Raw genomic sequence first — 18,061 nt, 5'->3', positions numbered from 1 at the left:
ATAGATTCTAGTTATTACTGCATATAAATTATAATGTTCATTTGCTACTGTAACATCTCTGTTACCCATAAAGGAAGTTCACATTCGGTATTTGAGGAAACATCCTCATGGAGAATGAGGACACTTGGGCTTTTTTGGTCCCAAATCTTCATTTACTTAATAAATCATATAAAGGAATCTTGTAATCTCTCTGAATGTCCCCAAATGGGAATAAAAAGTTTTCTATCCCTAAGCCACCAAGGTTGGTGGCAATATTTTTTTAGCTTCAAAGTAATATAATTCAGCATTAGTTCTTAGCAGAGATCAGGACAACAATGGCTCTTACAGGTAAACCATCTTATAGTAAGCATTGGAGTGCTTTTAAACCCTGCTCTCACCCTCCTGGGCATAATGTTAAAGTTATGTATTTCACATTTTTCTTCATCACAAAATCTACCGGAAAATAGAGGAGAGTGTCTTAAATGTGACTCACTAGTAGTACTCTGCAATGTGTGTATCTGTGTGTCACACTGCAGCTGGTGTGATAGGCACCAGCCCATCTATATGCATATACACTCGTCTTACTATGGTGAGAAATCAAGGTTCATAGAATACAAATGTCATTTCTTGCTACTAAGGAGGCTTTATCCAAACCTGTGATTTTAGACTTTCTCCTTCTGTTCACTAACTGGAGGACTAAAATGGAGCTGGCAGTGGTTTAGTCGCTAAGTCGTGACTGACTCTTGTGATCCCATGGACTGTGGCCTGCCAGGCTTTTCGGTCCATGTGGAACCACAGAACACTATAATCCAACCCTTCATTATAGAGGTGAGGAAATCAAGGCTCAGGATGATGAAGTGAATTATTTAAGGTCGTTAAATGTCTTTGTATTACCACAGAGGTAACCATCCCTAGAGACAGATAATCCTGTCCTGATTTGCCTGAATAGAGCTTTCCCAAGGTTTTCCAGCATATTCAGACTTTAAAGACTCTGGACTTGTAGCTAGCTTGGATTCTAGAATTTCAGTCAGAAGGTTGAATCCTAGGAACCAGCTACTTCTTCCTTCTTACTGCCAGGGGAGAACTATCTTAAGAGACAGCCAAGCAATCCCTTGAAAAAACCAGAGTTTGCTCATTTCCTCAGGCCCAATATAGCACCTAGGACCTCAGTCTACACCAGCCCAAGGAGAGTCCATTCAATTTCATGGCTTATCCTTGCCACTTATCCTTCCCACAATCTCTTATCTTCATGCTACTACTCTGGGATTCTTTTCTCTGATCTTCCTTCCACTAAAGATATCCCATTCATTTGGCAAACATTTATCAAACACCTATTATGTGCCAGGCATCCTACTAGAACCTAGAGATAACAAGATGGCATTTCTTCACTCAAGAAGATAACACTCTGACGAGAGAGAATATAAAGACATGATTCTTTTAAAGTGTGTTAAGTGGAGTATTATTGCAGAAAAAGATAGGACTGAGCTGTTTCCTGACTCAAGACAGTTTGCATTAAGATAGTGAACACTTAGTCCTTGGCATTTCTCTCATCTATTTCCTCTTTTGCATCCCTCCTGTTGCCCTGGTTCCAGGCTTTATTATCTCTTAACTGAACTAGTACAATGCCTTCCTAACTTTCTCTCTGTCTCCAGTCTCACCTTTGCCAGCCTTTCACTTCTCTACCAAAATGATATAGGAAAAAAAACTTAAATCAGTATGTCTGCAACATAGTAGAAACTGAATAAATACTTATTGAATAACATCACTCCTTTATCAGATCATATCAGACCAGATCAGTCGCTCAGTCGTGTCCGACTCTTTGCGACCCCATGAATCGCAGCACGCCAGGCCTCCCTGTCCATTACCAACTCCCAGAGTTCACTGAGACTCACCTCCATCGAGTCAGTGATGCTATCCAGCCATCTCATCCTCTGTCGTCCCCTTCTCCTCCTGCCCTCAATCCCTCCCAGCATCAGAGTCTTTTCCAGTGAGTCAACTCTTCGCATGAGGTGGCCAAAGTACTGGAGCTTCAGCTTTAGCATCATTCCTTCCAAAGAAATCCCAGGGCTGATCTCCTTCAGAATGGACTGATTGGCTCTCCTTGCAGTCCAAGGGACTCTCAAGAGTCTTCTCCAACACCACAGTTCAAGAGCATCAATTCTTTGGCACTCAGCCTTCTTCACAGTCCAACTCTCACATCCATACATGACCACAGGAAAAACCATAGCCTTGACTAGACGAACCTTTGTTGGCAAAGTAATGTCTCTGCTTTTGAATATGCTATCTAGGTTGGTCATAACTTTCCTTACAAGGAGTAAGTGTCTTTTAATTTCATGGCTGCAATCACCATCTGCAGTGAGTTTGGAGCCCCAAAAAATAAAGTCTGACACTGTTTCCACTGTTTCCCCATCTATTTCCCATGAAGTGATGGGACCAGATGCCATGATCTTAGTTTTCTGAATATTGAGCTTTAAGCCAACTTTTTCACTCTCCTCTTTCACTTTCATCAAGAGGCTTTTTAGTTCCTCTTCACTTTCTGCCATAAGGGTGGTGTCATCTGCATATCTGAGGTTATTGATATTTCTCCCGGCAATCTTGATTCCAGCTTGTGTTTCTTCCAGTCCAGCATTTCTCATGATGTACTCTGCATATAAGTTAAATAAGCAGGGTGACAATATACAGCCTTGAGGTACTCCTTTTCCTATTTGGAACCAGTCTGTTGTTCCATGTCCAGTTCTAACTGTTGCTTCCTGACCTGCATACAAATTTCTCAAGAGGCAGATCAGGTGGTCTGGTATTCCCATCTCTTTCAGAATGTCACTCCTTTATACTATTCAGTAAATTCTGGATTCATATAGAGATGCTTGTGAAAGGCTCCCATTGATTCATTCTTAATGAGGAGGGGAAAGAAAACATATGCCCTCTGAAGGTATTACTCAGCACAATGAACAAATCTAAGATGAACAGTTCAATTTTTATATTTGTATAAACACATGGCTACCACCCAGATCAAATATAGAACACTTTCATTTCACCCTAGAAAGTTTTCTCATGCCACTTCTAAAGTCCATCTCCCTTCCCAGAATTAACCACACTAGTCCATCTCCAATTATGATAGACTCATGTTGCCTGTACCTGAGTTTCATGTGTTCAGTGCAATCATACAGCATGTGTCGCTATTGATTTAAGAATCAATATTTTGTATCGTTACCTTTCCAGGGCATCTCAGATGAAAATTTTTATTCCGAAACTCCAAGACACCCAGTGGTCACTTTCAGAGCCCCACATTTCATACTGATTGCTTCTGCCAAAATCTATTTCCTACAGGTATCAATTAGAGAGAGTAAAAAAAAAATTCTCACTCAAGGAAAGGAGATATAGATAAAATCTATTAAAGAAAATGTCCTCATAATTAATATCTAAGAGTTTATATTTGTGTAAACATATGTTATGGATTGACTAATTGGATAATGTTACCTTGATTCAAGGAAACACTTTTTCAATAATGGTTCATCAAAGTCAAAAACAAACTTACAAGGAAGATATATGATCAAAAGGAAAACATCCAAAGAAATGGAAGAAAAATTAGCATTAATTGAGAGCTTATTGTGCTCTAGGCACAGTGCAAGCTAAGCACTGGGAATTTTAAAATGAATATGCTATGGTGGGACTATAAGTTGGTGCAGCCACTGTGGAAAACAGTATGGAGGTTCCTCAAAAAACTAAGAGTTGCCATATGATCCAGAAATTCCACATATCCAGACAAAACTTGATTCAAAAAGAGGTATACACTCCTATGTTCATAGCAGCACTATTCACAATAGCCAAGACTTGGAAACAACCTAAATATCCATCGACAGATGAATGGATAAAGAAGATGTTGTACATATATATATATAAAATCAAACACTACTCAACCATGAAAAAAAGAATGAAGTAATGCCATTTGCAGCAACATGGATGGATTTAGAGGTTTTCATACTAAGTGAAATAAGTCTTAAAAAGAAAACCACCATATGATATCACTTACATGTGCAATCTAAACTATGACAGAAATGAACCTATTGACAAACAGAAATAGACTCACAGAGAGCAGACATGTGACTGCAAGGGGGAGGGGGGGAGGGGAGACAGACTGGGAGCTTGGGGTTAGTAAATGCAAGCTATTACATTTAGAATGGCTAGCAACAAGGTCCTAGTATATGCACAAGGAACTATATTCAATATCCTGTGATAACCCCTAATGGAAAAGAATTTTTTAAAGACTGCACATATAGGTATATCTGAATCACTTTGTTGTACAGTAGAAATCAACACAGCATTGAAAACCAACTATATTTCATTAAAAAAAATTTTAAGTGAATATACCACACTATAGTTCTAAATTGGGCATTACTTTTCAGAAAACAATTTACTACTGTGTATCAGAAGCCTTATAAAAGATTTATGTTTTATTCCTGTAATTCTATTTCTACAAATTTATCCCCAAAACCTATTCAAACATAACAAAAATATGAGAAATATACAAACATGTAGGAATTATTAAATAAATTATAGTAAACCCATTGACTTACTGTATCATATTACAGAACCTGTAAAAATGCATTCTTAAGGAATACTTAAAGACAAAATAAATATTCAAAATATGAAAAAGTTTTTTTAAAGCAAACTATAAATCTATCACTGACTCAATGGACATGAATTTGCGTAAACTCCCGGAGTTGGTGATGGACAGGGAGGCCTGGCGTGCTGCAGTCCATGGGGTCGCAAAGAGTCGGACACAACTGAGCAACTGAACTGAACTGATAAATCTATACTATATATGATGTAATACAAAGTATTTATTGTGTTTGTATGTGTAAATGTACTAGTAGTCCATATGTACTAATACACTAATGTATGCATATATGAGTAAATGTACTAATAGCATGTAGATACTAACACACACATACCCCACACCCACACATTAATTTACATTTCCTGACACTGTAATTAAAAGTGCATATTTCAAAATATCCTTTGTCAATAACTTTTTCATCTTTGTCCAATTGATAGGCTAAAGTATACTGTTATTTTAGATTTTTAGCTACTAATTAACATTATATTGCAAATCCTTGACTCATTATTAATGAGGGAAAAAGGTACTCAAACTCTGCTGGTGGTAAGAAGATCGATAGTCACTTTCAGGGGCAATTTGATGGTATTTATTGGGCTTCCCTGGTGGCTCAGTTGGTAAAGAATTCATCTGCAATGCAGGAGACCTGGGTTCCATTCATGGGTTGGGAAAATCCCCTAGTGCAAGTCATGGCAACCTATTCCAGTATTCTTGCATGGAGAATCCCCATGGACAGAGGAGCCTGGCAGGGTGCAGTCCAAGGGGATGTAAGGAGGCGGACACAACTGAGCTACTAAGCACAGCACGTTAAAACATCACACAAATAGACCCTGAGTAATTCCACTTCTCAGAATCAGTCTTGGAAAAACTACTTGCATAAGTGCCCAAGGACATATACACACATTGTAAAACTGTTTGTCATTGAAACAAAACAAAACAAGAGCCTATGTGGAATTCCAGTTGAGCTATTTCAAATCCTGAAAAATGATGCTGTGAAAGTGCTGCACTCAATATGCCAGCAAATCTGGAAAACTCAGCAGTGGCCACAGGACTGGAAAAGGTCAGTTTTCATTCCAATCCCAAAGAAAGGCAATGCCAAAGAATACTCAAACTACCACACAATTGCACTCATCTCACACGCTAGTAAAGTAATGCTCAAAATTCTCCAAACCAGGCTTCAGCAATATGTGAACCATGAACTTCCTGATGTTCAAGCTGGTTTTAGAAAAGGCAGAGGAACCAGAGATCAAATTGCCAACATCTGCTGGATCATCGAAAAAGCAAGAGAGTTCCAGAAAAGCATCTGTCTCTGCTTTATTGACTATGCCAAAGCCTTTGACTGTGTGGATCACAATAAACTGTGGAAAATTCTAAAAGAGATGGGAATACCAGACCACCTGACCTGCCTCTTGAGAAACCTGTATGCAGGTCAGGAAGCAACAATTAGAACTGGCCATGGAACAACAGACTGGTTCCAAATAGGAAAAGGAGTACGTCAAGGCTGTATATTGTCACCTGGCTTATTTAACTTCTATGCAGACTACATCATGAGAAACGCTGGGCTGGAAGAAGCACAAGCTGGAATCAAGATTGCCGGGAGAAATATCAATAACCTCAGATATGCAGATGACACTACTCTTATGGCAGAAAGCGAAGAAGAACTAAAGAGCCTCTTGATGAAAGTGAAAGAGAAGAGTGAAAAAGCTGGCTTAAAGCTCAACATTCAGAAAACTAAGATCATGGCATCTGGTCCCATCATTTCATGGCAAATAGATGGGAAAACAGTGGAAACAGTGGCTGACTTTATTTGTTTGGGCTCTAAAATCACTGCAGATGGTGACTGTAGCCATGAAATTTAAAGACGCTTATTCCTTGGAAGGAAAGTTATGATCAACCCATTAACTTTAAAAACTTAAAAAAGCAGAGCCATTATTAAAAAGCAGAGACATTACTTTGCCAACAAAGGTCCGTCTAGTCAAGGCTATGGTTTTTCCAGAAGTCATGTATGGATGTGAGAGTTGGACTATAAAGAAAGCTGAGCACCAAAGAATTGATGCTTTTGATCTGTGGTGTTGGAGAAGACTCTTGATCATACCTTGGACTGCAAGGAGATCAAATCGGTCCATCCTAAAGGAGATAAGTCCTGGGTGTTCATTGAAAGGACTGGTGTTGAAGCTGAAACCCCAATATTTTGGCCACTTCATGCGAAGAGCTGACTCATTTGAAAAGACCTTGATGCTGGGAAAGATTGAGGGGAGGAGAAGGCGACGACAGAGGATGAGATGGTTGAATGGCATCACCGACTCAATGGACATGGGTTTGGGTGGACTCCAAGAGTTGGTGAGGGACAGGGAGGTCTGGCTTGCTGCAGTTCAATGGGTTGCAAAGAGTTGGACATGCCTGAGCGACTGAACTGAACTGATGTTTCATTAACCAGGAAAAGTGAAAGCAAAAGAGAAAGTCACTCAGTCATATCTGACTCTGTGTGACCCCATGGGCTATATACAGTCCATGAAATTCTCCAGGCCAGAATAGTGGAATGGGTAGTCGATTCCTTCTCCAGGGGATCTTCCCAACCCAGCGATTGAACCCAGGTCTCCCACATTGCAGGCGGATTCTTTACTGTCTGAGCCACCAGGGAAGCTCAATCAACCCGGGAATGGCTAAATAAATATAGTATATCCATATCAAAAATATTATATAGCAATGAAAAAAACAAAGAAGTAGTTTTAAAGACTGACCTCAAAAGATTTTAAACATACTTTTGAGTGAAATACAAAGGGAAAAATTATATGTAGTATATGATACTGTTTTTACAAAAAGCAATTTTGAACTGTGGTGTTGGAGAAGACTCTTGAGAGTCCCTTGGACTGCAAGGAGGTCCAACCAGTCCATTCTGAAGGAGATCAGCCCTGGGATTTCTTTGGAAGGAATGATGCTAAAGCTGAAGCTCCAGTACTTTGGCCACCTCATGCGAAGAGTTGACTCATTGGAAAAGACTCTGATGCTGGGAGGGATTGGGGGCAGGAGGAGAAGGGGATGACAAAGGATGAGATGGCTGGATGGCGTCACTGACTCAATGGACATGAGTCTGAGTGAACTCTGGGAGTTGGTGATGGACAGGGAGGCCTGGCGTGCTGTGATTCATGGAGTCGCAAAGAGTCAGACACAACTGAGCGACTAAACTGAACTGAACTGAATATTATACATATTCCCAAATTACAGATGCAGTATAAAAATGCTCAGAATAAAAAAGACACTCAACATATTTAATATGGTTACATTTGGGGTAGACACTCAATTTGGTGGGAACATGTTCCAAAGTGATTTCAACAGTCTTCATATTATAATCTGCTTCAAGAAGAATGTGCTAATTTGGAACTATATATTAATTCAGAAATAAACATTTCTAAAAACCAAATTGCTTTCTGAATGTATCAAGTTCCACTGTAAAGATTATATGGTATTTTTTTTAATATCAAGATCAAGTACTTTATGTAATGAACAGATAAAAATGCCCATATGGCTATGTGTACATGAACTAATTAATCTGTAGCATAGGGAACTTAGAAATTATTAGCCAAATTTATAGTTAATTTGTTTAACTGGTACCTGACTTAGTTTTATTATGTTAAGTTCCATATAGATCAGACAATTCAGGTGAAAATTTTTATGTCTGTTTACTTGGTTAATTTTTACTGTTTAAACTGTTTAGAATCTAGAGGATCAGAGACCTGCCTCACTGGTTTCAGTTATAACAAACTATTACATCAGAAATTTTTCTTCTTATCCTTTAAAGACGTTAAGACCTAGAAAATTTCCACAACATATTAATAAAGAAGCCAGGTAAGTCATACATAACTGAAATGTTATATTTTAGCCAACCTGACAATTTCTTTCCCTTCATTTTAATAAATATTAACTATTGTTAACTATCATGTTTCCTTATAAATATGATCATTTGCAATGAAAGCATTAATTTGTGAAGAAGCATATATAAAAATGTTTGGCTAATAGTTAAAAGTATTTTTAACAGGATATTATTCTAGAAACATTATCTACTTCATTTCCTAGTTTTGCAATTCAGGGAAATTATTGACGGTGGGAATGGCATTTGATAAGAAGAAGACACTTAAAATGTTCTGGAACTAGGAGAAGTTTACAGTGAATTTTTGACAAATACATTATTTTTCCTTTACAAAGTGAACTTATTTATACCTTCTTAATGAAATAAATGAACTTTAGTCATTTCCCATTTTATAATAGCTAACAAATGTACAACTTTATTGCTTCCCCACGAAAGATTTAATGGTGGTACATGTCTTTCCTTCCATCTTCTTTTTGGCTAGAAATCTTAGAATGAGGACTGTCTTCAATGGTGCTTTTATCGTTTTCTGCCTCTTAGGTGGTAAGTCATTAAGAACACATAAATCAAAAAGAGGAAAAATTACTCAAGAAACTGCAGAATTATAAGTGGAGGGTGATCTTAAAGTATTTAAGATGTTTATAGCAAAGCTTAAGTAAACCCTTAATAATAAGAAAGCGAAAGTCGCTCAGTTGGGTCCGACTCTTTGTGACCCCCTGGACTGTAATACAGTCCATGGAATTCTCCAGGCCAGAATACTGAAGTGGGTAGCCTTTCCCTTCTCCAGGAGATCTTCCCAAGCCAGGGATCGAACCCAGAGCTAACATTTATTCAGCACTTCCTATATGCCAGGTACTGTTCTAAATATTTGTATTTAAAAAAATAAATAAATATTTGTATTAATGCACTGAAACCATGCCATAATCCTAAGAGTTAAGTGCTATTATTTCTCATTTTATATATGAGTACACTGAGTTGGTAGATGGTGGCCCAGAAGTTGCTATTACTATCATTAAACTGGAACTAACCAAACTAGGCAGGAAGCCTTTATAAATATGGCCCAAGTTAAACAAACCAGGTCTAGCTGCTGGACCACCCATTTGTAGTCTCTGCTTCCCACACTGCCCTCATTACTAAATACAATTCACAACAGAGTTCTGATTATCCCTTGCAGAGTACAGGAGCAAACTCAAACTGCTAGGGTCTCTGCTGTATTTGAAGTCTTTATACTCCTCTTCTGTAAAGAATGTGTAGGGGGACACTGGAATAGGTGAAAATTTTCAAGAGAATAGCTTTCCTGTCTTTTGGTTATCATGAAAAAAATTATTCAGTCAGGGGATTGTATTAATTTTGTTGGATACATAGAAAAGATGTGAGGGTTAAAGAAGAGGATTCAGCATAGAGAGAAATTTTGAAGTAAGGAGTGCCCATGAAGCAAGGATGGTTATTTTAAAAAGGTCACCATCATTGTGATTTATAATGTTTAAGTAATTACATATATATTTTTTTAATATGCATTTAAATAATTAAATATAGCCTGTTAGGTTTTCCCCACAATAAGGTCATAAAGTAGCATACTTCAGAATTAATCATGTGAGGAAACTATTAATTTAATATAAAACCTGAAACTTTGAGTTTAGTTGTCAAATTGGAATATATCATGTGTAGTTATATTAATAAAACCAACAATACATTTTCAGACAAAAACAGACTGGAAGAAAGGATATGGGATCTGTGAATATGTTGATAAGTAGTCGTGCAATGGAACAAGTACAGTCAACAAAAAGCCTAAAAGTTAAGGCATTGTCTTCAGTTACAGTAAAGAATATCAGGGCCAAGTTTTTAGGAAGAGGGCTATCGATGTTGGGTGTGGAATCAGAAGGAAGGAGAGAGAGAAACTAGAACAGATCTCATCCAGGAAACAAGCCAGGGGCCTTGGGCGTGACGGAGAAAGATCCAGCATCATGTAAGCTCCCCAGCATGCAGGGCCACTGAGCCATGAAGTGGATCTCTAAGGACAAGTTGTAAATTGAGAAATCATGAGTCCAGGAGGAAAATTCACTTGGGCGTGACTTGAAGAAGCAAGCAGCTCTAGTACTCTGGGCAGGTAACTGATCCTGAATCTCAGAAGAATCAAAATCTCCAGCAAGAAGAAGGTGACATCAGAAGGTTTGGGATACACAAAGGTAGGCAGCTTCAGTGACATGGAGTATTTGGTCAAAACAAGGGGTTTGGATTCAAATAGACCTTTTTTAACTCCTGTCTCTGCCTTTGGAGTGAACTACTTAAAATTTTATGACCTCAGTTTCCTTTTGTGGGAAATGTAGAAAACTGTACATGCCTGAAAATTTAGTTGTGGGAAATGACTGGGCTAATGCATGTAAATTGCTTAATAGGCTCCTTGGCAGAAACTAAGTTCTTTTAAAAATATTTGCTGGTTGATCACTGATTATAGATTGAAAGTTTGTCATGTTCAGGGAGAGTACTAATGTGAACCAAATAAACCAAAATGTCTTGAGAAGAGTTTGAAACTGGAGAGAGTGGTCAACAGAGATTAATTACCCTCATTAGCCAGACTGCTGCTGCTGCTGCTAAGTAGCTTCAGTCGTGTCCGACTCTGTGAGACCCCATAGACGGCAGCCCACCAGGCTCCCCGTCCCTGGGATTCTCCAGGCAAGAACACTGGAGTGGGTTGCCATTTCCTTCTCCAATGCATGAAAGTGAAAAGTGAAAGTGAAGTCACTCAGTCGTGTCCAACTCCTAGAGACCCCATGGACTGCATGCAGCCTACCAGGCTCCTCCATCCATGGGATTTTCCAGGCAAGAGTACTGGAATGGGGTGCCATCGCCTTCTCCGATTAGCCAGACTAATTTCTATTAAAAGTGATCTCTTCCAACTCCCAATATGTCAGAAATACAAAATACATTGCACAGGACTTCCCCAGTGGTCCAGTGGCTAAGACTCCAAGCTCCCCAAGCAGCGGGCTCAGGTTCCATCCCTGGAATCTAGGTCTTACATGCTGCAGCTAAGAGCTTGCATGGCGCAACTAAATATCCCACATGCCACAAGGAAGACTGAAGATTCCACCTGCTGCAACTAAAGCCTGGCGCACTAAATAAATAAATATTTTTAAAAGATTATTTTAAAAATACTTTGCACAAAATATTTCATAAATGTTTCTTTGGAGTTAATCAGTGAATAGGAGTGGAATGGCAATGGTTTTCATATATTAAAAGATTGGAACAATGAACATAAGACAAATTTTAGTTCAATTTCTGAAGAATCCGTTAACAATCTGAGCTTTTTCTTTTAATGATAATGAGCTCTCTATCATAAGCCAAGGCTTCCTGCAGGGATTATTACAAAGGCAGCTTCTGAATTCAGTAGAACCAGTGCTTCTCAAAAACCAGTCCAGACATTTTCATTCAAATCACAAGTCCTCCATTGTTTCTGGGCACCTAAAATACAGATTCCTGAGCCCCACCTCCTATAGATTCTAACTTAGGTGCTGTGGAGGCTGTGGAAATCTGTGTTCATTTTAACTGTTAATGTTAAATGTTCATTTAACATTTAAGTAAATCTGATGCATAGTCAGATTAGAAAAGGGGTCTTCAAGTTAATGTCTTCCAATCTCACCTATGTTGACTAAGTTCAAGAGTCTCTGGGCTACTTCCACATAATGAAAATAAATAACTCTTTTAAGCCAAAATAAAATGAACACAGATTTTCACAGCCTCCACAGAACCTGAGTTAGAAGCTACCAATGTGCAAACAGGGCTTCCCTTTTGGCTCAACGGTAAAGAAGCTGCCTACAGTGCAAGAGACCCGGGTTCGATCCCTGGGTCAGGAAGATCCCTTGGAGAAGGAAACAGCAACCCACTCCAAAATTCTTGCCTGGGAAATCCCATGAACAGAAGAGCCTGGCAGGCTACAGTCCATGGGGTTGAAAAAGAGTTGGATACAACTTAGCAACTAAACAACAATACCTAAACATTAAGCAATAAATGCTCAAAGAGAACCTACTACATATAATGTACAGCCTTAGACATTGAAACAAAGGCCTAACAGTGAATATATGGCTGAAATTAAATATTCTGGCTAAATAACTTTGGTTTAATTTAATTAGGCTCTGAGTTCCTGAATTTATTTTAACCAACTAAGTTGTTTAGCCCACCTGGCTTCATTTTTAATTAGTTCAGAGTGCTTTCACTTCTTTAATGTTGCATATGTTATAAAATTCCCCCCATTAAATTCCAAAAATAAAATATTTTAAATTTATATGAGTTATTAGAATCAATTTATAAAATATTGTTTACTTTTTAAAGTTGAAAATCACTACTTTATTTTTGGATTATTCTTTTCTCTCTTTTTTTTTCCCTCTCTGATGTCTATCTCTATTTTCCCTATTCTGTACTTGAGCTGTTGGAGGTGTGATTTGTAGACAATGCAACCTCTCAATCCCCTTTCATGGATGTCTTTTGGACTTTGGAACATGCAGAACAAAACCTGGACAGTACTGTATAAAAGAGGTCCTTATTAAAGGTAAGTCATGACACTTTAAAAATCTTTAATTAAAATGAACACAGGAAAACTTACATAAGAGCAAACATTGAATGAGCATTTACTACATGTTAGATGCTTTACTAAGGGATTTGCCTGGATTACATCACATCAATAAAACAATGATTTGAGCTGGATCTTGTCACTATTCCCAATTTAAGGATGAGAAATCTGAGCAGAAATTTACATGATGTTACACAGTTAAGCAGTGCTGTCTAATTCAAATGTGAGTGTTTAATTCCAGAGCATGGATTCCTAAAGAAATCTATATACTGCCTCATTCACATCATTCACATCCTCACAAAAAATTAATACATAATTTCCTTCTAAGTGTAGGGCTGTGTGCAATCACATAGGTTTCATGTCCGGAAACCCAACCTTGTCCACATGAGTTAAAGAAAGAAAGAAAAATGCAAATGATGAAAACTTTAGAAGAAAATATTGGAGGACATATTTTAAGCTTAAAAGAAAGGAGGCCTCCTTAACATCCAAAAGGCAAGATTATAAAGGAAATAATAGATAGATTTGAATATATCAATATTTTAAAATTTATGAAATGAATGATAACCCCAAAATTAAAAAGATGAGGGCTAAACTCATCTTTAGTGAGTGAAAATAATTGGAAATAAATAACAGAAAAAATATTAATATCTACCCAGAATAAATAACTTCTAAAAAACTAATTTTTCAAAGACCAACAATCAAAAAGAAACAAAATTGTTAAAGGAGTTATAAAGGTAATTTTCAGAAGAGGAGATATAAATGACTTACCCTAAAAACATGAAAAGCTGCTCAACCTGAGAGTAAATGTCAAAGAAATTCAAATTACAAAAATATTATTTTTAACCCATCAGATTGCTAAAAATTACAAGAGTTTTGTAATATCAAGGGTTAGTGACTATACAGGAAAATGGGAACTCATACATTTTCTAATGACAGTATAGATTGGTTTGGCTTTTTTAAGACAATTTGTGAATTTCAGTTAAAATTTTAAATGAGCTCAATTTTCTACAAAGCAATTCATTTCTTGGAATCTACTGCAGAGAAATACATGTAACACAAAAAAGCATGTGTCAAGGTTATTGCAACATTATGTTTAATAGGACAGTAACAGAAATTATCTAAATGTCTATAGGTAACTGTTAAACTATGATATATTCAGTTCATGGATTGCTATGCAATACTTAGAATGAACAGATCCCTCTGTTAACATGAAAAAATATTTTTGAAATTGTTGGACAGAAAAAAAGTCAGGGGCAAAACAGTATGTGTAGTATACCACTTATGTATAAAAATCCACAAAGCAAAACTCTAAAATTCTCTATGAAAATGGAAGAGGAGGAAAAAATGAGAGGAAATCAGAGTCAGTTGAGAGAGAGGAAGAGAATCTGGGGTAATGTCTGCTGAGGTGCTGGTTTTAATAGGGTTACTTGAGCTTTGTTCAACCAATGTACCTTCATCCCCTCTCTGAATTCCAAGTACCGTCTCTCACCTGTGCCAATCAAGAGCCCCTTCCTATCAAAGAGGAAAGGGGCCAGGTCCCTCCACCCCCAGAGCCCTGAAATATTAGCTTTCAGTGACTGCTCTTCTCTTCCTGAATGTGTACAGGTAGACCTCTAGTCAGCTTATCATAAAAACTCTGCACATAAAAGCCTGGAAGCTTATACAGAAAAATCTTGACAATATATATCTCTAGGTTGGGTCAAGGACCTAGAATAATTACAGTGTTGTAGGAAGAACAGTTTTCCAACATGGAAAGTCTGCCATTTCACTCTGACGCAAAACAAATACAATTGGAACTTAGGCTTTTGATGATGTTATCAACAATTTGTCAACACTATTGACACTTTCACAGGATAATTCTTTGTTATATAGGGCTATTTTGTAGAATGGTTAGCACATTGCTGGCTTATACTCACTTCATCCCAGTAATATCTTCTAAGTTGTAACAATAAAAATGTTTCTGGGGACTTCCCTGGCAGTCTAGTGGTTAAGACTTTGCCTTCCAATGCAGAGGGTGTGGGTTTGATCCCTTATTGGGGTAAGCCATGCAGTGCAGCCAAAACAAATTTTTTAATGAGAAAGATATTCTGTTAGAAGAATGAAAAGTAAAAAACTGGAAGAATATCTGATAAAGGATTCATTTTCAAAATATATAAGTCATTCTTAAAATTCAATAATAAAAAATGGTTCTGGGCATTATCTAATGTCCTTAGGTTGGGGAGCAAAATTACTCCCAATTGAAAAAGACTGCTGTTTTCTCAAATTTCCAAAGAGTCATGTTTTGCTCCCTTTAGAGAAATGTTCTTGGTGTTCTCCCCCATACAACTGGGGGAGTTACTAGACAGTACTGTCACTTACTTTGTACTTCTGTGTATTTTCCACATTTTCTACAGTGAACATGTATTACTACTTATAACTGGGGGAAAATTAAATGAGGTCAAGGACATGCCTCCATTCCTAAGAAGCACTTACACATTTAAACAACTCTTATGTGGATTCAGCCCTTTGAATAGCTCATGACCTGGGTAAAACTGAGCGATGATTATTAGGAAGTCTCTAAACAGCCAACATTTCAGAAACTTCTACATAGTGAAAGGCAATTGCATAGCTTTTGTCAACTGAGTTTGAAAGCTATTTTGTTTTACAGTTTCAAAGCTTTGTATTGTAATGTACCCAACTAGAATAACTTTAGGTGGGAGTTCTTAAAAGGCAAGATGATTGTATTCTCATAGATCTAGAGCTTTCACTTTGTTTTCCTTTGTTGTTGTTGTTGTTTTTTTAATTGGAGTATAGTTGCTTTACAATGTTGTATTAGTTTCTGCCGGACAGCAAAATGAATCAGTTCTATATATATATATATATCCCCTCTTTTTAAAATATCCTTCCAGTGTAGATCATCATCGAACACTGAGTATAGAGTTCCCTGTGCTGTACAGTCAGTTCTCAGTTATCTATTTTATACATAGTAATGTATATATGTCATAAAAAGGAAGGAAATAGTGCTGTTTGCTGAGATGTAGATAGACCTAGACACTGTTGTACAGAGTGAATTCAGAAAAACAAATATCGTATAATATCGCTTATATGTGGCATCTAGAAAAATGGTACAGATGAACATTTTTTTCCTTTTTTTAACCTGTTAGTTATCTGAAGCATCTGAAGCCAGGTCAGTTGCACCCTCTAAGGGATTCTTCTACCATGATCTCTTGTTTCCCCCAGGTGGAATTCATTGGTATACAATTGAAGGCTGCACAGAAAGCCAAGACCAGTGTTTTCGGAGAATCCTGACATCTCATCAGATTTACTCTACTCACTGCTGCCATCGTCCTTTGTGCAATTTCTGAGCCAGGGGCCCATATCTAAACTGGTTCACTGATCAGTCAGTCTCAAAGCCTGAGCCAGTCATCCCAAGATGGCAACTACCATCAATCAGCCCTCTGCAACAGCCTCAGACCTGCAGGTTGTAGGAGTTATGGTCTGAAACCAAGGCTCTTAATGTGCCCAACATCCACCTCATCTCAGAAACATCCATTCCTACACCATTTTCTCCTCTCTCCTCTTTCTGTTTATTTCCCCTTTCAGTGATTTCAAAGCCAAAAAGCAAAACTGTGAGTGACTCTCTGAGTCAAATTATGCATGTGATATCTACTTTACTAATTTTCCTAAATATTTCCATACTCCAAAAAACAGTTACCAATGAGTTGTATCACAAGATACCAAGTGACTTGAAAGTGTTGGTTTGGTTTCCAAAGCAAACCGCCCTGCTCTTTCAGGTCAATTTATTGCACAGGGGAAACGGCTTTAACAAATACTGCAGGAAAAATAAGCGGGGTCAGCAAACCGGGGTAAGAACTACGGACTCAAACGGCAAAGGTCTCAGGCAGGTGCAAGGGTTCGTACTTATTTTTCTCATCTGTGTTAAAATTTGTCAAAATTTTGGATTTCCGTACTTCAACCACACATTAGTGCTTTGGCTAATCTAATTTTGGCAGATTAAGCAATTGAACTGAAGCAGGGAAATGGGTTTCCCTGCACAAGAAATTTTAAAGGTTTATAAATATACTTTTAACTGCAATTTGGATTTTTTTAATGTGCCACATATTCAATTATTCTCATTCAATGCCCTACTTTTGCAATTTCAAGATTATTGTGTTTTAAATTTTAGTTATTTTTCTCTGTATTTCCAGGTGTTTGACAAATTTAAATGGTAAATAATAAGTCTCAATAAAACCTTCTTATGTTATTTTTTTTCCTCAGAACTTAGGGCAACATCTTATACACAGTGGGCCTTTAACAAATGCTTTTCTATAAACTTTGAAGTAAAAAAAGCATTAAAAAAAATAATCCCAAGGAAACTAGATATTTTCCTCTACACTCATTTTACCTATATTCCTTAGACCACATTTTTGAAACCACAAAAAAAATTTCTTCATCCTGAAATTTAAATCCATTTGTTATTATTCTATCACTCTATGAATCAGCTACATTGGTAAACAGTGGTTATTCTAAATCAGTGAACTTCATGGAGATTTTACTAAGTCTGTTAAGTCACTTCAGTCGTGTCTGACTCTGTGCGACCCCATAGACAGCAGCCCACCAGATTCCCCCGTCCCTGGGATTCTCCAGGCAAGAACACTGGAGTGGGTTGCCATTTCCTTCTCCAATACATGAAAGTGAAAAGTGAAAGTGAAGTCACTCAGTCATGTCTGACTCTTAGCGACCACATGGACTGCAGCCTACCAGGCTCCTCCATCCATGGGATTTTCCAGGCAAGAGTACTGGAGTGGGGGTGCCATTGCCTTCTCCACATGGAGATTTTACTTTTTCTTTAGTGTAAGCAATGCTGTTTACCCAGTTTATAAGTAAACTGGGAGGCGGGGTGGGGGTAGGGAGGAGAATGACAAGATCAGATAATCAGTGACTAATTCCAGAGGGCTTCCCAAGCTTAATTCACAACCCAAGTGATGGAATGAGAAAACACTAGATTGCTTACTTTTTGATACTGAGCTGTGTTTAATCCCTTGTCCGTTGCATCATT

At 37.7% G+C, this 18,061-nt stretch overlaps 2 protein-coding genes across 2 annotated transcripts in view; one reads left to right on the top strand and one right to left on the bottom strand.

Moving 5' to 3' along the window:
* The window catches only part of GDA (guanine deaminase), a 249,691-nt gene that overhangs the window by 199,244 nt on the left and 32,386 nt on the right, over positions 1–18,061 (bottom strand). The window lies entirely within an intron of this gene.
* Positions 8,903–17,253, top strand: C8H9orf57 (chromosome 8 C9orf57 homolog). The gene is made up of 3 exons (XM_086415525.1): positions 8,903–9,002; positions 12,880–13,002; positions 16,243–17,253. Exons 1-3 carry the CDS (start codon positions 8,903–8,905, stop codon positions 16,365–16,367), a joined length of 348 nt encoding a protein of 115 aa, XP_086271651.1. The 3' UTR covers positions 16,368–17,253.

The sequence above is a fragment of the Bos grunniens genome, chromosome 8, assembly GCF_055505025.1.
Source record: "Bos grunniens cultivar Pamir isolate PY7600 chromosome 8, Bosgru_T2T1.0, whole genome shotgun sequence".
NCBI classification, from domain to species: Eukaryota; Metazoa; Chordata; class Mammalia; order Artiodactyla; family Bovidae; genus Bos; species Bos grunniens.
This window is presented reverse-complemented; position numbering and strand designations above follow the sequence as displayed.